At 37.8% G+C, this 23,298-nt stretch overlaps 1 protein-coding gene across 4 annotated transcripts; it reads left to right on the forward strand.

Moving 5' to 3' along the window:
- Positions 1-5,989: 5,989 nt before the first annotated feature.
- On the forward strand, positions 5,990-20,755 carry CLEC4A (C-type lectin domain family 4, member A). Of its 4 annotated transcripts, none has more exons than XM_010849366.1 (7): positions 5,990-6,006; positions 6,262-6,466; positions 10,391-10,504; positions 13,058-13,159; positions 15,623-15,774; positions 16,890-17,014; positions 18,074-20,755. In XM_010849366.1, the coding sequence occupies exons 2-7, from the start codon at positions 6,388-6,390 to the stop codon at positions 18,213-18,215; spliced, it is 714 nt and encodes a 237-aa protein (XP_010847668.1). In that variant the 5' UTR covers positions 5,990-6,006; positions 6,262-6,387; the 3' UTR covers positions 18,216-20,755. The 4 variants fall into 4 exon arrangements, with proteins under 4 accessions (XP_010847668.1, XP_010847666.1, XP_010847665.1 ...); XM_010849364.1 differs by lacking the exon at positions 5,990-6,006 and adding an exon at positions 6,120-6,166; XM_010849363.1 differs by lacking the exon at positions 5,990-6,006 and having other exon boundaries at positions 6,135-6,466.
- Positions 20,756-23,298: the final 2,543 nt, after the last annotated feature.

Below are 23,298 nucleotides of genomic sequence, written 5' to 3' on the forward strand. Positions count from 1 at the left end.
TATTTTGGATATTAACTTCTTATCAGATATATGGTTTGCAAATATTTTCTCCTCATCTGTAGGTTGTCTTTTCTTTTGTAGATTGTGTCTTTTGCTGTGCAGAAGCTTTTAAATTTGATGTAGTCCCACTTGTTGATTTTTACTTCTGTTGCTTGTGCTTTTGGTGTGATATCTGAAAAACTGTGGTCAAAACCAATGTTAAGAATCTTCCTCCCTGTGGTTTCTTCTAGGAGTTTCATGATATTACGTCTTATGTTTAAGTCTTTAATCTATTTCAAGTTAATTTTGGGAGTGGTGTCAGTGGTCCAATTTAATTTTCTGCATGTGATTATCAGTTTTCCTACTGAAGAGTTTTGTTGAAAAGACTGTCCTTTTCTATTTAGTATTCTTGGCTCCCTCGTTAAATATAGGTCGACTGTAAATGCAGAAGCTTATTTCTGGGATCTCTACTTAGTTCCATTATTCTATGTGTCTCTTTTTATGCCAGTACTATCCTCTTTTAATTATGATAGCTTTGTAATATAATTTGAAATTAGGAAGTGTTACACCACTGGCTTTGTTTTTTTCCTCATGGTTGCTTTGGGTATTATTTTTTTGTGGTATTTTGTGATTTTACACAAATCTTAGGATTCCTTTTTTTCTATTTCTGTGAAGAATGCCATTGGGATTTTGATAGAGGTTGTGTTGAATCTATAATTGGCTTGGGTAGTATGGATGTCTTAACAATATTAATTCTTCAATTAATTAACAATATTAATTAACAATATTAATCCATGAACACTAGATAGCTTTCAATTTTTGTGTGTCTTCAGTTTCTTTAATCAAAGTTGTAGTTTTTGGTATGTAGAAATTTCACCCCCTTAGTTGAATTTATTCCTAAGTATTTTATTGTTTTTGGTGTTATTGTGAATGGGATTTTTAAATTTCTTTTTTGGTTGTTTTATTGTTATATGGAAAGGAAACTGATTTTTATATGTTTATTTTATAACTTGCAACTTTACTGAAATGATTTATTAGTTCTAACAGTTTTTTTGTGTGGAGTTCTTAGGATTTTCTATATATAAGATCATATCATCTGCAGAGAAAATTTTGCTTCTTCTTTTCTGATTTGAATGACCTTTATTTTCTTTTCTTGCCCAATTGCTCTGTCTAGGACTTCTAGTACTCTGTTGAGCAGGAATGGTGAGAGTGGGCCCCCTTGTCTTGTTCCTGATCTTAGAGGAAAAGCTTTCAGCCTTTAATCACTGAGTATGATGTTAGCCTGGTCCTGTCATACATGACCTTTATCATGTTTAGGTGTGTTCCTTCATACCCAATTTGTTGAGAGTTTTTATCCTGAAAGGATGTTGTAATTAGTCAAATGCTTTTCCTGTATCCATTGAGATAATCCTGTGATTTTCACCTTTTATTTGATTAATGCAGTGTGTCACAGATAATAATTTGTATACGTTGAACCATCTTTTACCCTAGGGATGAATCACACTTGATCATGGTGTACAGTCCTTTAAATGTGTTATTAAATTTGGCTTGCTAGTATTTTGTTGAGAATTTTGTATCCGTATACATCAGTGATGCTGGCATTTTCTTGTTGCATCTTCATCTTCGGTATCAAAGTAATGCTGGCCTTATAAAATGGGTTCTAGAGTGTTGCCTCCTCTTGAAATTTTGAGAAGAGTTTGAGAAGGATTGCTGCTAATTTTTTAAAAAAATGTTGGATGGATATTTGGGAAACCATCTGGTTCGAGCCTTTTCTTTTTGGTAAGTTTATGATTACTCATTCAGTCTACTTATTTGCTATTGGTCTCTTCAGATTTTCTGTTACTTCCTGTTTCAGTCATGGTAGGCTACATGTTTCTAGGAATTTTTCTATTTTTCCAGGTTATCCAGTTTGTTGGTGTGCAGTTGTTTATAGTAGTCTCTTATGATCCTTTGCATTTCTGTATGATCAGTTGTAATGTCCCAAATTTCATTACTGATTTTATTTATTTGAGTCTTCCCTCTTCTTTTCTTAGTTAATTTTGTTTATTTTTTTTTTAATACCAGCTCTTAGTTTTGTGGATCTTTCCTATGGTTTCTCTTTTTCACTCTGACTTTAGATATTTCATTCATTCTACTAACTTTGGGCTTAATTTGTTTTTATTTTTCCAGTTCCTTGAGGTATAAAGTGAGGTTGTTTATTTGAGATATGTCTTTTTCCTTAATGTAGGCTTTTATCTATCACTATAAGCTTCCGTTTTAGAACTGCTTTTGCAGCCTTGCATAGGTTTTGGTATGTTGTATTCCATTTTTTTGCTTGTTTCAAGATATTTTTAAACTTTCCTCTTAATTTCCTTGAGCTATTGGCTGTTCAGGATTGTGTTGTTTAAATTCCATATATTTGTAAACTTTCTAGTGTTCCTTCTGGTCTTAATTTCTAGTTTCACGCTACCGTGGTTGGAGAAGATATTGATACAAGTTTAGTGTTCTTAAGTTTGCTAAGAACACTGAGTTTTGATCTAACATTTGGCCTATTCTGAAGAATATTCTGTGCTTGAGAAGAATGTATATTCTGCTTTTTTGGAAGAATGTTCTGTAGATGTCTGTTTTAGGTCCATTTGGTCTATAGTATGGTTGAAGTCCAACATATCCTTGTTGATTTTCATCTGGATAATTGATCCATTGTTGAAAATAAGGTATTGAAGTATCCTGCTATTATTTATTGTCTATTTCTTCCTTCTGATCTGTCAGTATTTGCTTAATATATTTAGGTGCTCTGATGTTGAATGCGTATATATTTATGATTGTTATCTTTTTGATCATTATATAATGACCTTCTTTGCTTTTCACTACCATATTTGGCTTAACATCTTATTTTGCTGACATATGTATAGTTATCCCTACTATCTTTTGGCTTCCACTTGTATGGAGTATCTTTTTCCATCCCTTCACTTTTAACCTATGTGTGTTCTTGAAGCTGAGCTGAGTTTCTTGTAGAATATATATAGTTGAGTCTTGTTTTTTTCCCAGCCACTCTGTCTTTTCATTGGAGAATTCAATCCATTTACATTTAAGGTAATTATTGATAGATAAGGACTTACTATGTCATCTTTCTAATTGTTTTTTGTGTTCTGTTGTTCCGTTGTTCCTTTCTTGCTGTCTTCCTTTGTGAATTGATGATTTTCTGTAGTGGTATATTTTGATTCCCTTCTCTTAATCTTTTGTGACTGTACTGTAGGATTTTTACCCTGAAGCTTCCATAAAACATCATATCTTTCTTTTTCCTTCCTTCCTTCCTTCCTTCCATCATGGTACTGTGGGCTGATAACAATTTAACTTTGATTGCATGCAAAAACTTTGCCCTTTTACTCCCCCTGTGTGTTCTTTCATGTCACTATTTACCTCTTTTGTGTGTGCACTGAGCTGCAGGTACCTGTGAAGTGGCTGGGGTCAGTTGCAGACACACATGTAGTGATGGGGACAGTGAACCTTGTGGTCTGAGGCCACAAGGGCAGCTGGTGAACTGCCCCTGAATCCAGAAACCAGCTTAGATGGTTAAGGTCCAGTACTGCTTATTACGTCTGGAAGTTATTTGCTGGAGAAATTTATAAAAATTAGCTCTTTTTCTTCCCTTACTGTTTTTTGTACCACCTTTCCTGTCTTTACTAAACTGTTCAGTCCTAAATGAAGCATTAGGTGGGTAGAGCAAGGAGGGTGTTTGTTGAATAGTGGGATGGGGGAGGAACAAGTAGTCTGGTGCAGGCAGTCAGAGCTCATGCAGGGTGAGCAGGGTGACTGTGCAGGGGGCTGGCTTGGCAGTGGTGTTGGAGCCCAAGTTGAGTGAAGAGACCATCTCTGTAGGGGTGGGGAAACTGTTCTGGCATCAGGGCCTGTGCAGGCTGAGGAGCATGTCCACACGTGGCTGTGGCCTGGTATGGGGTGTCATAAGCAGCCTGGTCTGGGTACCAATGCCTGAGAGGTGAACAGGGCATCTGTGTGGCGGAGTGGGGGTTGGTGCAGGGGGCTCACGCAGTGACCAGGGCATCCTTGCGGGGAGGTGTCTGAGCCCAAGCAGAGGGAGGAAGGCGTCCACGTAGGTGTGGGTTTCAGAGGCTGTCCACATGATGCGGGAGCACAGCGTGGAGACTCAGAGCCCAGGCAGGGTGAGGAGGGATTTCACACAGGAGGGTGACCTTGGACAGGGTGTCAGAGCCTGAGTGGGGTGAGAACAGATTCCACGTTAGTCAGGGCACTGGTTTCAGGAATCAGAGTCCAGGCAGAGTAAGGAGGGCTGTGCTGTGGAAGGCGGCAGACCTGGGCAGGGTGAGGAGAAATGGCTGTGGGGATTGGCTGCCTCAGTGCAGGACTCCCATGCAGAACGGAGATGGTGTCAACAGCGGTAGGGCCTGGATGGAGAAAGGAGCCCAATGGAGGAGAGAAGGGCATCTTAGTTAAGGAGGGAGGGGCAGCCAAGGTAGAAAATGGGTTAAGTCTAGGAAATTAATGCCTTTGAACTGTGGTGTTGGAGAAAACTCTAGAGACTCCCTTGGATGGCAAGGAGGTCAAACCAGTCAATCCTAATGGAAATCAACCCTGAATATTCATTGGAAGGACTGATGCTGAAGCTGAAGCTCCAATACTTTGGCCACCTTATACATAGAGCTGACTCATTGGAGAAGCCCCCGATGCTGGGAAAAGATTGAAGGCAGGAGGAGAAGGAGGTGACAGAAAATGAAATGGTTGGATGGCATCACCGAATTAATGGACATGAATTTGAGCACACTCCAGGAGATGGTGAAGGACGGGGAAGCCTGGCATGTTGCAGTCCATGGGGTCGCAAAGAGTTGGACACGACTTAGTGACTGAACAACAACATTGATCAAATAAGTAAGGAGAATGGAAGCAGTTTTCTTACTGTCACAGAGGGAGTTAGAGATGCAGAAAGAGAAAAAGATAGAATGAACTCTTTGTGTAGGATTGGGATTAGAGACGTTAGTGTGAACTCATAGTTTTCAATATATTTAGACATAGAAATAAATACAGAGGTAAATGCTTGTGGTGTGTGTGTGTATGTGTGTATGTGTTATGCAGGGGAGAGAGGGATTAGGTGGGGAGACTAAAAGAAGGTGAATCAGTGGAATTCCCTGGCGGTCCAGTGGTTAAGGGTCTGTACCTCACTGCTGGGCTCTGGTGGGGGAACTAAGATCCTGTAAGCTGGGTGGTTCACCAAAAACTGGAAAAAGAAAAAAAATAAAGTGGAGACTCATTTGGGGAGAGCTGAATCTTGGGTGTGAGCTGGGAGCACGTCTGCAAAAAGATTCTGCATGAAGGATTTAATTTTGGGGGTGCTTTCCTCTTGGCTTATATGTAGTGCTTAGTTCCTCCTCTAAACTGTGAATCCATTAGATTATCCTAATTTGTTAAAGGCTCCTGTATACCCATAAGCCTTTTGTTGTGGTGTCCTGGGGATGAAAGAAAGAAGGACACCCTTCTCCTCTAGCATCCAGTAGGGAGCTGCTCTCAGGAGCTGCTGGGGGCACTTAAGCAGAATGCATGTGGAAGCATGATGGACTTAATCAAGAACAGGGATGAGCAGAGAACACAGGAGAGCAACTTCTGAAGGCACATAATCTACACTTTGACTTCCCACTGCATTAGAGGACTCTGACTTTTGGAAGTGGGGAGTTTGGCAAGAAAGTTGTGCTGTCAGTTGGAATGTAGTCCCCCAAAGTTGCCTGATCAACCCCAGAAGATGAGGAGAATGCAAACATGAATGAGTATATACTCAGGTTGGTGGATCTACAAATGATATTGTGTGCAGGTGAAAGTGAAAGTGAAGTCGCTCAGTCGTGTCTGACTTTGCGACCCCATGGACTATAGCCGATCAGGCTCCTCCGTCCATGGGATTGTCCAGGCAAGAGTGCTGGAGTGGATTGCCATTTCCTTCTCCAGGGGATCTTCCTGACCCAGGAATCGAACCCGGGTCTCCCGCATTGCAGGCAGACGCTTTACCATCTGAGCCATTTGCAGGTAGATGCTCACAAATGCTTTAATTTCATCCTTTCTGGTAAGTTCACTGTTACCAGGGAGAATGTCTCTGCTTTGTTCCCCTTTTCCTTTCCTTCCTATTTCTCTCCCCTACCCTTTGACTTCCTACTTCTATTGCTATTTGCTGGCGTAATGTTTAAAGGTATAATTCACATTGCGCCTGTCTTGGGGTTTGGGCCCCTGAGGTTTTTAATTTTCATGAAATTCCTCTCAAGTTTTTTGTGGTTGTTTGTCTAGGGTCCCTGTTCTCAGCTAGTTGTGTGATAGGAAGTATGAGAAGTTACCACCGTGCTTGCGTTTCATTTTAAGTGGTTTTAAGGAAGAGACGGATAGGATTCTTCGACAAGAACAGAAGATCGCAGCATGACTTCAGAGGTCACTTATGTTGAAGTGAAGTTTAATAAACCCAAGTCCTCAGGCACTGAATCAGAGCTTCCTGCAGGTAAGACTCGCTTTCCAGTGGTCAAAGTGAATGATGGGATGAAGGGTGAAGAGAGAATACTATAAATAAAGCCTAGGGAATGTTGGTTGCTGGTTCTCTGGCCACGGTTGGGAAACACAGGATTCTCAGATCGAATTGCCTGAAAAGCATTAAAGGATGATACAGGTATGCCACGACAAAACTGAGGTGTGAGAAATCCACTATGGACCTGAGTTGAGGAGAATGGTAATGAAGCTGAGAAGTTCTTGTGTGCTTTCTGAGGTGAACTAAGACTGCAGTGTAGAGAGTGGGTTCAGGTCTTGAAACCATCAGTCCAGATACAGGGGCTAATGATGAATTGGTGGGTTTTGTTTCTCAATCAGTCACGGGAGAAGAGTTTGAGTGCAGAGTGTTTGAGTGTATTGGTTAGTATCAGACTAACATGGAACAAACCATTGCAGATGAAAGCCTAGAAAGTCTTATACAGAAAGTCTCTTATGTTTTGAGAACGGTTGCTCTGCAATCAGAAAATCCATTGCACACTGTATCTGAGATGGATTCAGTGAGGTTTGGAAGTAAATAAAAGGTAATTTGGGTAGCTTGTATGATATCTTAGATACAGAACAAAAGAGGAAAAAAACCGTGGAGACTATGAGAAGCTGTGAGAGGGAAGTTATGATTGCTTATGTTTTCCAAAATTCTGTGGAAACATGGAAAATGCTCAGGAAACTGTTTTTTTCCCCTTAGAAAATTTATAGGGACTTCCCTGGTGGTCCAGTAGTTAAGACTCTGTACTCCCAATGCACAAGTTCAATCCCTGGTCAGGGAATTAAGATTCCTCATGCTGCCAGGCACAGTCAAAATAAATAAATAAATAAATACTTGATAACCTTTAAAAAAATACAAATTAAAAAAATTATATAACTTTGTTATTATATGCTGCAATGTTCATAGAAAAAAAAAAACCAGAGATACACACAAATTTATTTATTTTTAAAATTTTTATTAGTTCAGTTGTTTTACAGTGTTCTGTTTCTGCTGTACAGCAAAGTGAATCAGTTACACATGTACATATATCCACTCTTTTAGATTCTTTTCCCATAGAGGTCATTACAGAGTATTGAGGAGAGTTCCCTGTGCTGCATAATATGTTCTAATAGTAGAGTGTATATGTCAATTCCAATCTCCGAATTCATCCCACCTCCCTTTTTCCCTGCCTTGGTGTCTGTACATTTGTTCTCTACATCAGTGTCTCTATTTCTGCTTTGCAAATAGATTCATCTGTACCATTTTTCTAGATTTCACATATATGCATTAATATATGATACTCGTTTTTCTCTTTCTGACTTATTTTACTCTCTTTGACAGTCTCTCAGTCCACACACAAATTTAAATTGCTGTATTTATTCTTACTATCTAGAAATAACTATAATTTACATTTTGTGTACATCCTTCAAAATATAAAATACATCAATGTGCGTATGTGTTTTTCTAAAAATGAGATCATAGTATACATTATTGCAGGTTTTACCCCCACTTAGCAATATATTATAACTTTGAGAAAATAATTTTTTTTTCAATTGAGATATGACTGACAAAATTATATTAGTTTCAGATGTATAAGCATAATGGTTTGATTTTTACGTATATTGCAAAATGATCATCACAATGTCTAATTAACATCTGTCACCATACATAGTTTCACAGTTTTTTTTCTTGTGATGAAGGCTTTTAAGATGTACTCTTCAGTTCAGTTCAGTTCAGTCGCTCAGTTGTGTCTGACTCTTTGCGACCCCATGGATCGCAGCACGTCAGGCCTCCCTGTCCATCACCAACTCCCGGAGTTTACTCAAACTCATGTCCATCGAGTCGGTGATGCCATCCAGCCATCTCATCCTCTGTCGTCCCCTTCTCCTCTGCCCCCAGTCCCTCCCAGCATCAGAGTCTTTTCCAATGAGTCAACTCTTCGCATGAGGTGGCCAAAGTCCTGGAGTTTCAGCTTTAGCATCAGTCCTTCCAATGAACACCCAGGACTGATCTCCTTTAGGATGGACTAGTTGGATCTCCTTGCAGTCCAAGGGACTCTCAAGAGTCTTCTCCAACACCACAGCTCAAAGGCATCAATTCTTCGGCGCTCAGCTTTCTTCACAGTCCAACTCTCACATCCATACATGACCACTGGAAAAACCATAACCTTGACTAGACAGACCTTTGTTGGCAAAGTAATGTCTCTGCTTTTGAATACGCTATCTAGGTTGGTCATAACTTTCCTTCCAAGGAGTAAGCATCTTTTAATTTCATGGCTGCAATCACCATCTGCAGTGATTTTGGAGCCCCCCAAAATAAAGTCTGACACTGTTTCCACTGTTTCCCCATCTATTTGCCATGAAGTGATGGGACTGGATGCCATGATATTTGTTTTCTGAATGTTGAACTTTAAGCCAATTTTTTCACTTAGCTATCTTCAAATAAGCAGTATTTTATATATGTATATTATAGCCTATAGTATTATTAATTGTAGTCATTATACTGTACCTTATATCCCAGGACTTACTTATTTTGTAACTGGACATTTGTACCTCTTGACCCCCTTCACCCATTTTGCTGACCTCATCACCCCTCACCTCTGGCAACCACCATTCTGTTCTCTGTGTCTATGAGTTATGATTATCTTTAAAGATTACACAGATAAGTGAGATCATATGGTATTTGTCTTTCTCTTTCTTGCTTATTTCACTTAGCATAATGCCCTCAAGGTCCATCCTGAAGGCAAGATTTCCTTATTTTTTATAAGTGAATAATATCCATTCCATACAGTTGTCACATTTTCTTTATCCATTCACCCATCAATGGACACTTGATAAAATAATTCTCAACCATGAAATGGTGACTAAAAATGTCTGATTTTTTAACACTACATTGTAACTCAACTATACCTCCATAAAAAATAAAGTTAAAAAGCAGTCTGGCTGAGTAATATTCCACTGTATATATGTACCACAACTTCTTCATCCATTCATCTCTCAATAGACATCTGGATTGCTTCCATGTCCTAGCTATTGTAAATAGTGCTGTGATGAACAATGTGGTGTTTATATGGCAGAAGCCAACACAGTGTTGTAAAGCAATCATTCTACAATTAAAAATAAATTAATAAATTTAAAAAAACAGTCTGATTTTATTTTAAGGATGTGATGAGAGACAATTATAAAGAGTTATCTGCTATGGCATTATGTAAAGTAGTTAAAGTTAGAAATAATCTGGAAGATTATTTAAATATATAATGAAATACTATGCAACCACAATACAGTGGGTAAAAGAAGAAAATATGGTGATATAGAATACAATAAAATAGTGGGTCCGATCCCAATATATATGGTATATCAGTCATGTGGCAAAATGTGCATGCATGTATATACACTTAAAAATTGCTGGAAGAATGTATACCAAAATATTAACACTTATCCCCAATGGGAAGAATGTATACCAAAATATTAACAGTTATCCCCAATGGGTTTCTCTACTGCCTCAGGCAATAAAGAATCTGCCTGCAGTGCAGGAGACCCAGGTTTTTTCCTGGGTCAGGAAGATCCCTTGGAGAAGGGAATGGCTACCCACTCCAGTATTTTTGCCTGGAGAATTCCATGGACAGAGAAGCCTGGCAGGATACAGCCCATGGGGTTGCAAAGAGTTGGACATGAATGAGCGACTAACACTTTTACTTTCATCCTCAATGGTAGGAATTTGTGCATTTATGTATTTTCTAGCGTTTCTGCAATGAACATTACTATTTCCTTTGTAGCTTCATATTTGAAATAATGTCATGTAATAGTAATAGTGTATTATACAAGAAAAGGGAGAGGAGGAAGAGAAGGAGCAAGAGGAAGTCAAGGTCAGAATTTATTATTCATGATAATAATTTGATTAATTTGATTCTTTCTTCAGCTCCCAAAGAGACCAAACTTCACCAAAGTGGCCATAGTTTTTCCAAGCTACTTCTTACCTCATTGCTGATACTTCTGCTACTATTAGCAATCTCATTTTTGATCGCTTTTATCTGTAAGTATCCAGATGGATCTATAAGAAATGTCTGCCTGACTTGAAGAGATGGCATCAAATAAACAGATAAACTATGAGTTTATTCAGAAATCTGGGAAAGAAGTCTTCTCTGGGGGAAGACATAGATAGTGGGAATTCATTGTGAGCTTGGTTCTTTATTTGCATTTAGTCACTCTTATATAAATAATGGCATTCCTTCTCTTCAGAGAAATTGAGAGTATATGTGTGTACATGTTTCTGTTTTGCAGAATGAAATCTATAGGGCACCATTTCTACACTAGACAATTGTTTATGTGAGACCAAATCTGTGTTTTCTTAGTAGTGTTTATAAGGCTATGCCTGTTGAGGACATAGACATATTTTGGGACTAGCAGATGGACAAGAAGTAAATGGGAAGAAATCTCCCAGGAGAATAGTCTACTGAATTTTCATCTTAATTATTTTTGTCTTTCTCAAGACTGCATGAGCTCTTAAAATCCATTTGGCAAATAGGTAGATTTCTGCCTATCAAGAACTCATCAAGTTTTTTAAAATCATAAAACTAGTGTAAGTTTGGGTAGATACTTTATTCATTCATTTGGTCATTCAATAAGCAACAGTGGCCATCTAGTCTATGTCAGACACTGTGCCAGATAGAGACAGCAGAGTTGTAGCCCTTGGTTTTGAGAAGTCCGCAGGATGATGGCAACTGGTTGAATGAAGCAGTGTTTATAACAACGTCTGGTAAATGTTCTGTGAGTAAGAAGCACAGGAAGCTGAGATAGGCTTCCTGGAGGAGGTGACATCTATACCTGTGTGGACCAAGCATGACAGATGTGGGAGAGCTTGAAAAAATTTGGAAAAATATGTTAAGTGACTGTGACATATGGTTCTAAGTGAACTGTGAGGTTGCAGATGGGAGAAACAAGCAGGGTTCAGATCATGAAAAGTGTCCTGTACAATTCTAAAGAGCGGATTTCCTCCTGCCCCCCTGCAGATTATTTTATCAATTATCTTCTGTTATTTAATAAACCAGTCTAAAACTTGGTGGATTAAAACAAACTGTTTTTAGCTCATGATTCTGTGGTTTGTCGATTTGAACTGGGCTCAGCTAAGCCGTTTCATTGGTCCTGGCTAAAGTCATTCATGCATACATAGTCAAGTACCAGCTGCAGGTAACCCAGTTTCTGAGGAAGAGGATGTAAACTGGGATGATGTGGACAAATTGGTTCCACTTCTTTAGAATTCATCAGGTGAGCTTGAGCTTGTTGATATGGCAACATGTAGGCTTGCAGAGTGAGAGCAGCTGTGAACAAAGCCTCTTGAAGCCTTAGCTTGAAACAATCCTAAAGGTAATCAACCCTGAATATTCACTGGAAGGACTCATGCTGAAGGTGAAGCTCCAATACTTTGGCCATGATGCAAAGAACTGACTCATTGAAAAAGACTCTGATGCTGGGAAAGATTGAAGGCAAAAGGAGAAGATGGCAGAGGATGATATGGTTAGATAGCATCACTGACTCAATGGACATAAATTTGAGCAAACTCCAGGAGATAGTGAAGGACAGGGGAGCCTGGCGTGCTGCAGTCCATGGGGTCGCAAAGGGTCAGACATGACTTAGCAACTAAACAACAACAGAAAGAGTTGCTTTTGTACATTTTGTTGGCTGAAGGAAGTCTTAGAGTCAGTCCATTTTCAAGTGGTGAATAAATAGACCCCACTTGTTGACTGGAAAAACTAAGAAGTTATATTACAAAGGGGTATGGGTACAGGGAGAGTTGAAAATTGTGGCGATTTCTGCAATGTGTCACAGTCATGGAGAACCATTATGGAATTTTAAGCAAGGAAGTGATATAACTCAATTTGATTTATAGGAATACGCTTTTGGTGGAGATGTGTAAAATGGATATATGAGGAGAGAATTGAAAGCAAAGAGAATAACCAGAAAGACAGTTCATTGCCCAATTGAGAAATAGTGAGAATCTGGTTTAAGGTAGTGAAGAAGGAGAAGGGGAATACCTTTGAATGATAATGAGGAGGTAGAATCAAGGAGGTGGGGGCTTGATGAATATTTAGATCTGTGTGTTGACCTGCTGAGGAATAAGAACCAATTGGGAAGTTACTCTGTATTTAACATGGATAACCAACAGGGACAGTACTGTAGAGGACAGGGAACTCTGCTCAATACTCTGTAATAAACTAAGTGAGAAAAGAATTTGAAAAAGAATAGATACGTGTCTGTATAACTGAGTCACTGCTGCATCTCTGAAACTAACATAACATTGTTAATCAACTCTACACCAATATAAAATAAAAATCTAAAAAAAAATATTGCATTTTATCTAGACATCTGTTTTATCTGACGTTAGTGTAGCCACTCTAGCCTTCTTTACTTTCATTCGGTGTTTAAGTTTGAAGTTAATTTCCTATAAGCATAGAATTGAGCACATATTTGAGTCTTGTTTCTCTATTCAGACAACTTCTTTCTTTTAATTAAAATGTTTATACAATTAGAAAAAAGAATGAAGTTATAATGCTACCAGGAAAACGAATGATTTTATTCTCTTTTTCAGTTTTTTTTCAAAAATGTTCTTATGTTCATAAAGAAGAAAAGGCTACAAGAGAACTCATTCACACAGAATTGGAATGTGTGAAAGAAAATTCGACCCTAGAAGGTAAAAATTAATGTGCCTATGATTCAGTTATTGATAGTACTGTGTCCTAGGTCAATATTTCCGATACTAAGAAATTGAGTCTTATGAACATTTTAAGTTTTAAGTGTACAACTATTTAGGGCTACAATTTTTATAATATGCATATCTTTAATTCATTTGTGCAAAGAAATAGTCTTAATTATGAAAAAGATTACATTGCTTTTCGGTTTCTTCAGTCTTTGCTTCTTTCTGAACTTTCTGTGCATACTTGCTCTTTTACTCACATACCGGTTAAAACTTATTTGGTCAAGAGAGATTTAATTCATATATGTTTTAAGAAATCATATTTTATGTACATAAAACATTTTTGGGAGAATACATAAAATACTCTGCTTTAAAAATTTCCATTTTTTTTTATCCCAAACCTAAACTCTGTTAGCAGCTCTATGGTTTTGCTTCACTTTTTAATGGTCTGTTGTTAGATACGTATGGTTTAAGGATGATTATGGTTTCTTGGGGGAAACCCAAGGAATCTATTTTATACATAGTGTCAATAGTGTCGGGGCTTCCCTGCTAGCTCAGTGGTACAGAATTTGCCTGCCAATACAAGAGATTTGGGCTTGATCCCTGGTTCAGGAAGATCCCCTGGAGAGGGAAATGGCAATCCATTCCAGTATTCTCGCCCGGAGAACCCCATGGATGGGGGAGCCTGGCGTGCTACAATCCATGCTGCTTCAAAGAGCCATGACTTCATCACTGAACAACAACAACAACAGCAATAACATGGCTTCTTGGAGAACTGAACAAGAAAAAATTCCCTTTATCCTTATTCTATGTCCACCTTAACTCTGAAATCTTTCCTTGCTCTGAAGTATATATACTGATATATACTATATATATATATATCTATTGATATATATATATAGCTACTTCCTGCTTTGTGTGGTCTAGTGTTAGTATGGTACACTTTTATTCATTTTTTTAAAGATGAAATACTAGTATGTTTCACAGTCTTTTTTTTCCATTTGAGATATCTTTCCACTTATCAAATTATTTCTAATTGAAAAACTGGTTCTGCCTAGTGATGGGGAGGGGATGGATCTGGCTGCTCTCCTGATACAACCCAGAGATACAGCCCATCTCAAGTTTGTGTTCATAACAAGCTCCTGGCAGATGGCACTGCTCTCTGGAAATTACGAATGGAAACAACAAATCATGATAGCGTGTGTCTCACCAACAGAAATCACAGTCATTTACAGATTACATTGCAGTTGCAGGCATCTTGAAATATTTTTTTCTCTTTTAAACTAATTTTTATTGCATTATAGTTGCTTTAAAATGTTGTGTTAGCTTCTACTACTTAGCAAAATGAATCAGCCGTACATACATAAATACTCCACCCTCTTGGGTTTCTCTCTTATTTATAACACCAGAGTGCATTAAAGTAGAGTTCCCTGTGCTGTATAGTAGGTTCTTATTAGTTATCTATTTTATACATAGTGTCAATAGTGTCGGGGCTTCCCTGGTGGCTCAGTGGTAAAGCATCTGCCTGCCAGTGCAGGAGACTGTACAACAGCAGTTTAATCAATGACAACAACCTTGTGGAACTCCAGGATGTAAAACTCAAGGAAGTGTTGGTGCCTCTACATTGTCTGGGTCACCCTGGACTTTTGATCTCTTAGAGTTGTCCACGCTGTGCTTCCAGCAATTCCACAATTACAATTCTGGTTTCTCTACCCTGGGACTGGCTCCCAAAGAGGTTTCTGCTCCAATATATTGCCTTTGTGTCTCTCCAGATCTGGGAGCGATAGTTTGCTCTGTGTATGAAAAGTTGCTGGTTTTCAGTTTGTTCAGCTTTTCACTTGTTAGAATTACTTGCTCAGTTGAGTAATTTCTATTATTCTTATAATTCATTGATATTTCTGTCTACTTTATTCTGCTGTTGAACCCATCTACTGTGCTTTTAATTTGGTTATTATGTTTTCCAACTATTCCACTTGATTCTCTTCTTTATCTTTAAAGTGTTTGCTGAATTATCTATTTCTTTGCTGAGGCTTCCTATTTTTTCATATGGTTCAAACATTTGTACTTACTTGTTGAAGCATCTTTCCATGGCTTTTTAAAAATCTTTGCCAGATAACTTCAGTATTTCTCTTATCTTGGTATTGGCATATATATATATATGTATGTATTTTTTAAGCTAATTTTGTGGTTCTTGGTATGATAAGTAATTTTCCATCGAAACCTGAGTATTTCTGTGTTATGTTCTGAGGATCTTCTTTAAATTTCTGTTTTAGCTGATTTTTCTGGATACGACACAGGCAAAAGAAAGGGGGTCTGATGTAGGCAGACTTGACCTCCTTGACACCTGACAAGAGTCCTGTTTTCCATGTAGTCTCCTCTGGTCCTTAATTTTTTATAATTTATACACTTTAAAAATTACTTTTAATATATTGCACTAATATAGCCTTCTTCTCAATACAGGGAAAGACTGGAGCTGCTGCCCAAAGAATTGGGGGCCATTTAGTTCTAACTGCTACTTTATTTCTAATGGAGCTAAATCTTGGAATGATAGTGAGAAAGAATGCTTGAGAATGAATGCTCACCTGTTGGTGATCAACACCAAAGCCGAGCAGGTATTACTAGTTTCTAATTGATAATAGAGTCAGGAGTGTTGCCTAGTTTTTAACATCTCTCTTAGTTAAGAAGGAGACTTTTATTGTCTTAGAATATTGATACTGTGTCTGAAGGCTTAAGAAAATAAATAGAAAAGGCTACCTAAGATTTTACATTCCATGCCTTTTTTCTTCTTCTATAAAACTAACCTCTGCCCCAAATAAATTGTGGCATTGAAAATATACTATATAGGGGTTAAGTGGAAGGCTGAAAATATTTCAGCCTGAAATATGATTTCTTTTATTTCAAATAATAAATAGTATTAATTATCATTGTTGAAATATAAAACACATAAATGTTTTATAAATTATTAACTATATAACAGGGAAGGGGAATTAAGTCCAACTGGGAAATGAAGTTCAATCATGAAGAGTCACAATCAATGATCAGAAATGACCGCTAACCATCTGATGTTGTTAAAAGGAAAATTGTTTAATTTGCAAAATTTTTCTCATGTACAACTTTGAAGAATATCCTCTCTTAGGGAAGAAATGAAGGGAAGTGAGTCTGAGATGAGAGTTCATTATGATTGTGAATAGAAATTGCCTCCATATGTATTGAACATGACTATGTTCTGAATGTTTGTGTCCTGTCGCCCCAATCCATGTGTTGAAATTCTAACCTCCAAAGATGATCGTATTAGGAAGTATGGATTTGGGGAGCTGCATAGGTCATGAGGGTGAAGCCTCTGTGGATGGGATTAATGTTTTTAAAAAAGAGATTCTACAGAGCAACTTCTCCTCCTACATGCGTGAATGCACACAATGAGAAAACAGGAATCACTATCTTTACCACGTGGTACCCTGACCTGGGATTTTTAGCCTTCAGAACTGTGAGAAACAAATTTCTGTCGCTTATAAGCAATCCATCCTGAACAGACTAAGACCAACCTCAGGCTCAAAAGAGATGTCTTTGATTCTATTCTGCTCTGCCAGAAAAAAACCAAGGCTCCTCTGCAGGGCCCCCATGTGGTTCATTATGAATTTTCTTTTTCCTCTCTTCTCTGTAAAGCCTATGGAACTCAATTCAATCTGACTATTCTAAAGGCTATAACTCCTTTCTTTTATTCATTTAGGATTTCATCACCCAGAAACTGAAAACTCACTCTGCTTATTATGTGGGCCTGTCAGACAGGACGTTGACAACGGGAGAAAGACACTGGCAATGGGTTGATGAGATACCATACAACGAAAGTGCCACGTGAGTACAGAATTCAATAAAGAAACCCAGGTTCTCCATTCTACAGGGATTTTAGGGTGTTCATTGATCAGCTATTAAAATATAAAATAGCTCATGCTGTAAACTTGAAACTAACACAACATTGTAAATCAACTATACTTCGAAAAAAGAAAATACTCACATTCTTTTAATTCTTGGGCATTAGGTTAAATAATTTTCCTTATTATCTCACTCATCAAATAATGCTATGAGGCACACATTATTATTATTCTCACTATAGAGATGAAGAAACTGAGTTTAAAGAATTTAGATAATTCAGTGGTTATCTAGCAGCTGTTACAATGGTCCTCAAACCCAGGTCAGTTTGACATCAAAACTTATGCTTTCAACCATGACTGTTTACCTCTAAATATAACAGAAATGTATGTCAATTAAGATCGTGACCAATTATCAAGAATTTAATATCTCTCATACAGAAAATAAGTTAAATTCTGATAGTCTTACATTTATGCAGTTCTTTTGAAACTCTTAAGTATTTTAGTGCATTTTAGTACCTTACCACCTTTGATCCTCATATCACTGTGTGAAACATACAGAGATATTAATCTAGTCCCTATGAATCTGTGAAATTAAATTCCTTGTCCAAGGTAACAGGGATAGGAGCAGATTCAGAGATTTTAGCTAGCTCATCAGACTCCAAAAGCAGTGCATAAGAAAATGAAGCATACTACATTGATACCTGAGACTGGTATGAAGTCTTTTACATCTTTTAAGAGAGTCTGTGGACTAACAATTTCCTGGTAACAGGATGTAAAATAGACAAACAGAAGACAGCCTCTGGAATGTCTGCTGGGAGGGTGCTTAATGCAATAAGATGACACAGTGCTGGGTGATGTAAGAACAATTTTCAAGGGAAATATCAGAGATACAGAGGAGGAAAAATGCTGTGAGAAGTGGGAAAGAATGATTTGGGCATATCTGACTTTGACTTCCATGCCTAGCCATCTCCCTTACTGTCTCTTTTCAAAGCACTGCTTAAAGAAATGTTCTCATCCTTTTTCCCCCTTTTCTGGTGCTCAGATTCTGGCATGAAGGTGAACCCAACAATCCTAAAGAGCGTTGTGTTATGCTAAATGCTCCTTCAAGAAAATGGGGCTGGAATGATTGTTCTTGTAATGAGTTTCACAAGTTTATTTGCAAGATGATGAAGATCTACTTATAAAATGGAACATTCTCCATGACCATGAGGTTGAATCGGTATCCTACATCATAGAGATAGCTAATATATTCTTGTTATTCATATGTCTTGTTTAAGGATCTTAATAGAATTTTCCAGAATGTTGTGCACACATTCATTCATTTATTCATTCATGAAATTTAAGGGGAGCAAAATTTGCCACTCCCAAATGTTTTTTTGGCATGTGCATTATTTCAAGCTGAAAATATTAGTCAGTGCTAGAACTATACTTTTCATCTTTTTGTAAATGTCATTCATAGCCTATTTTCTTTCATCTTCCTTTGAGTACCAGCAATTATTTGTATGTTATATATTTTATGTAAGATTTGTGTCTAAAGAGTGAGATTAAAATGAAGAAGTATCCAGCTGTGTACCAATTAACAGACAGAATTGTGAAAATAATAAAACAGCTGTTATAAACCACTAAGTTTTGGGGTGGCTTATTCTTCAGCAATATGTAACTTAAACACTTTCAAAACAGTTTTGAGCTAAGATTTGCAAAATAATGTAACATATCATAGCACACTGTTTTCTCTAAAAATAGTAGTAGTAACTGAAAAGTGAGAGTAGATTAATTTTACTATTAGTGAATAAAATGCAAAATTAAAATGTTTATTTTTTATATCATTTTAAACCCTTATTCTTATATAGTAGGCATATTGTATGATATCATAGGTATGTAATTCTTATATAAATAAATGTTCAATATGAAGTGTTTATATACTAAATTTTGTTCAGGATGTATAATAAAAATTGCTCTGAGGTCACTATTCTAGAAAATCAATCTGAAAATTCTGTTTTAAAAAAGTGATTTATTTATCTTTGGCTACACCGAGTGTTTGTTACTGTGTGTGGGCGTTCTCTAGTTGAGACTAGCAGGGGCTACTCTGTGTTGTCCTGCACAGGCTCCTCATTGTGCTGCTTTCTCTTGTTGCAGAGCATGAGTTCTAGGGTGCTTGGGCTTCATAGTTGCAGCATGTGGGCTTGGAAGTTGTGGTGCGTGGGATTATTTGCCCTGTGGCATCTTCCCAGACCAGGGATCAAATCTGTGTTCCCTGCATTGGCAGATGGATTCTTATCCACTGCACCACCAGGGGAGTCCTTAAAATTCTTGATTAAAATTTAGGTAAATATTCTCTGAGGTTAAAAAAAGAGATAGGTTACAAATGAACTTATTTATGAAAGAAATAAAGTCACAGATGTAGAAAACAAAAGTATGGACATTTAGAGGGAAAAGGAGAGTGGGACGAATTGGGAGATTGGGATTGACATATGCATACTACTAAATATAAAATAGATAATAAGGACCTAGCATACAATACAAGGTACTCTACTCAATACACTGTAATGACCTATATGGGAAAATAATCCAAAAAAGAGTGGATATCTGTATATATATAACTGATTCACTTTGCTGTATACCAGAAATTAACACAATGTTCTAATTCAGCTACTCCAATAAAAACTAATTTAAAAAAGAGATAGACTACATCCAGAACTATTTGAACACTGTGTTTATGTGTTGGTTTATCTGGCAGATATATTTAAGTCTGTAAGTGAAATATGTCTTAGAATTTTAGTCTCTATATTCATCTTTCTAGTTACTTTAAAAACAACACATAAACAAAAAAAAGTCTACCAACACTTTAAGCTTTTTTGTCACTTATAAATGGAAGAGGATGTAGAAACTCTGAAATGTCCAGTACTGGGAAAAATACTTTTGTCCTTTGGAATTAAAATGATCAACTTGTATGTCTTCTCTGAAGGTGGAAATCTGCTGACACTTGATGACCATTTATGGTCTGTTAAGTGTTAATTTTGCTTAGATGATCTCGAGACTGCAACATCAATTAATCAATCTGTCTTTACCAATATAGAAATCATCAATGTTTAATTTATATTCAGTAAAAAGCTAACATTTTCAGAGTACAGTAGAATAATTTTGACAAAGGCCTGCAAACCTGTAGCCACCATATCAAACAATATAAAGAACCTTTCCATCAGTGTGGACTATTTCCTTGTGTCTCTACACCAGTAAAACAGTGATCTGATTTCTATCAATGGTGGATCAGACGGTAAAGAATTTGTCTGTGATGCGAGAGATTCAGGCTCCTCTGTCCATGAAATTCTCCAGGCAAGAATACTAGAGTGGGTAGTCATTCCCTTCTCCAGGGGATCTTCCTGACTCAGGGATTGAACCTGGGTCTCCGACATCGCAGACACGGGGTCACAATCAGACACAACTGAGTGACTAACACTTTCACTTTCACACATATTTGTTTTGCCAGCTCTAAAATTTCATAAAGGAGCAATAATAAAATATGCTGTTTTGTTTCTACCTCCCTTTGCTCAGTGTTAGTGATATTCATTCACGTTTTGTATTTTTTCAGTTCTACATTCAATTTTACTGTTGAGTCGTATTCCATTGTATATAATATATCATAATGTTATCCTTTCTTCTTTTAGTGACAATTGAGTCCTTTCTAGGTTTTAGACATTATGAATAAAGCTGCTATAAACATTCATTTATATGACTTTTGTGGTCATGTGTTTTTATTTGTCTTCGATATGTAACTAGGAATGTAATATATTAACCATTCAGTTCAGTTCAGTTCAGTCACTCAGTCGTATCTGACTCTTTGCGACCCCATGAACTGCAGCATGCCAGGCCTCTCTGTCCATCACCAACTCTCAGAGTTCATTCAAACTCATGTCCATTGAGTCGGTGATGCCATCCAGCCATCTCATCCTCTGTCATCCCCTTCTCCTCCTGCCCCCAATCCCTCCCAGCATCAGAGTCTTTTCCAATGAGTCAACTCTTCGCATGAGGTGGCCAAAGTATTGGAGTTTCAGCTTTAGCATCAGTCCTTCCAAAGAATACCCAGGATTGGTCTCCTTTAGAATGGACTGGTTGGATCTCCTTGCAGTCCAAGGGATTCTCAAGAGTCTTCTCCAACACCACAGCTCAAAAGCATCCATTCTTCGGCACTCAGCTTTCTTCACAGTCCAACTCTCACACCCATACCTGACCACTGGAAAAACCATAATCTTGACTAGACGGACCTTTGTTGGCAAAGTAATGTCTCTGCTTTTCAATATGCTATCTAGGTTCGTCATAACTTTCCTTCCAAGGAGTAAATGTCTTTTAATTTCATGGCTGCAATCACCATCTGCAGTGATTTTGGAGCCCCCCAAAATAAAGTCTGACACTGTTTCCACTGTCTCCCCATCTATTTCCCATGAAGTGATGGGATCAGATGCCGTGATCTTAGTTTTCTGAATGTTGAGCTTTAAGCCAACTTTTTCACTCTCCTCTTTCACTTTCATCAAGAGGCTTTTTAGTTCCTCTTCACTTTCTGCCATAAGGGTGGTGTCATTTGTATGTCTGAGGTTATTGATATTTCTCCCGGCAATCTTGATTCCAGCTTGTGCTTCTTCCAGCCCAGTGTTTCTCATGATGTACTCTGCATATAAGTTAAATAAGCAGTATTAACCATTACAGTATCATAAAGAGTAGTTGAAATGCCCTAAAAATCCTGTGCCTCACCTATTCATTCCTTTTTCACTTTTGCATGACCCTTGGACACCACTGACCTTTTTATGTTTCTATAGTTTTGCCTTATTTAGATTGTCATATAGTTGGAATCATACATTATGTAGCATTTTAGACTGGCTTATTTCACTTAGCAATATGTAGTTAAGATTCTTCCGCATCATTTTGTGGCTTGATAGCTCCTTTCTTTTTATCATGGAAAATTTTCATCATGTGGCTGTGCCACAGTTTATCTCAGTTCAGTTTAGTTGCTCAGTTGTGTCCAACTCTTTGCGACCCCATAGACTGCAGCACCCCAGGCTTCTCTGTCCATCACCAACTCCCAGAGTTTATTCAAACTCATGTCCATCAAGTTGGTGATACCATCCAACCAGCTCATCCTCTGTTGTCCCTTTCTCCTTTCACCTTCAATCTTTCCCAGCATCAGGGTCTTTTCCACTGAGTCAGTTCTTTGAATCGGTGGCTAAAGTATTGGAGCTTCAGCTTCAGCATCAGTCCTTCCAATAAATATTCAGGTCTGATTTCCTTTAGGATGGACTGGTTGGATCTCCTTGCAGTCCAAGGCACTCTCAAGAGTTTTCTCCAACACAACAATTCAAAACCATAAATTCTTCAGTGCTCAGCTTTCTTTATCATCCATCTCTCTCATCCATGCATGACTACTGAAAAAACCATAGCTTTGACTAGACGGACCTTTTTTGGCAAAGTAACGTCTCTGCTTTTTAATATGCTGTCTAGGTTTGTCATAACTTTTCTTCCAAGGAGCAGGCATCTTTTATTTATTTATTTATTTTTTTATCCATTCATCTGTTTTTTTTTTAAATTTTATTTTATTTTTAAACTTTACAATATTGTATTAGTTTTGCCAAATATCAAAATGAATCTGCCACAGGTATACATGTGTTCCCCATCCTGAGCTCTCCTCCCTCCTCCCTCCCCATACCCTCCCTCTGGGTCGTCCCAGTGCACCAGCCCCAAGCATCCAGTATCGTGCATTCAACCTGGACTGGCGACTCATTTCATACATGATATTATACATGTTTCAATGCCATTCTCCCAAATCTTCCCACCCTCTCCCTCTCCCACAGAGTCCATAAGACTGTTCTATACATCAGTGTCTCTTTTGCTGTCTTGTACACAGAGTTATTGTTACCATCTTTCTAAATTCCATATATATGCGTTAGTATACTGTATTGGCGTTTTTCTTTCTGGCTTACTTCACTCTGTATAATAGGCTTCAGTTTCATCCACCTCATTAGAACTGATTCAAATGTATTATTTTTAATGGCTGAGTAATACTCCATTGTGTATATGTACCACAGCTTTCTTATCCATTCATCTGCTGATGGACATCTAGGTTGCTTCCATGTCCTGGCTATTATAAACAGTGCTGTGATGAACATTGGGGTACGCATGTCTCTTTCCCTTCTGGTTTCCTCAGTGTGTATGCCCAGCAGTGGGATTGCTGGATCATAAGGCAGTTTTATTTCCAGTTTTTTAAGGAATCTCCACACT

The sequence above is a fragment of the Bison bison genome, unplaced genomic scaffold, assembly GCF_000754665.1.
Source record: "Bison bison bison isolate TAMUID 2011002044 unplaced genomic scaffold, Bison_UMD1.0 scf7180017864281, whole genome shotgun sequence".
NCBI classification, from domain to species: Eukaryota; Metazoa; Chordata; class Mammalia; order Artiodactyla; family Bovidae; genus Bison; species Bison bison.

Coding starts and splice junctions, on each gene's coding strand:
- CLEC4A (XM_010849366.1), top strand. CDS start 6,388: ATGACTTCAGAGGTCACTTATGTTGAAGTGAAGTTTAATAAACCCAAG. Junction 6,467..10,390: donor TGAATCAGAGCTTCCTGCAG/GTAAGACTCGCT, acceptor TTCTTTCTTCAG/CTCCCAAAGAGACCAAACTT. Junction 10,505..13,057: donor ATTTTTGATCGCTTTTATCT/GTAAGTATCCAG, acceptor TCTCTTTTTCAG/TTTTTTTTCAAAAATGTTCT.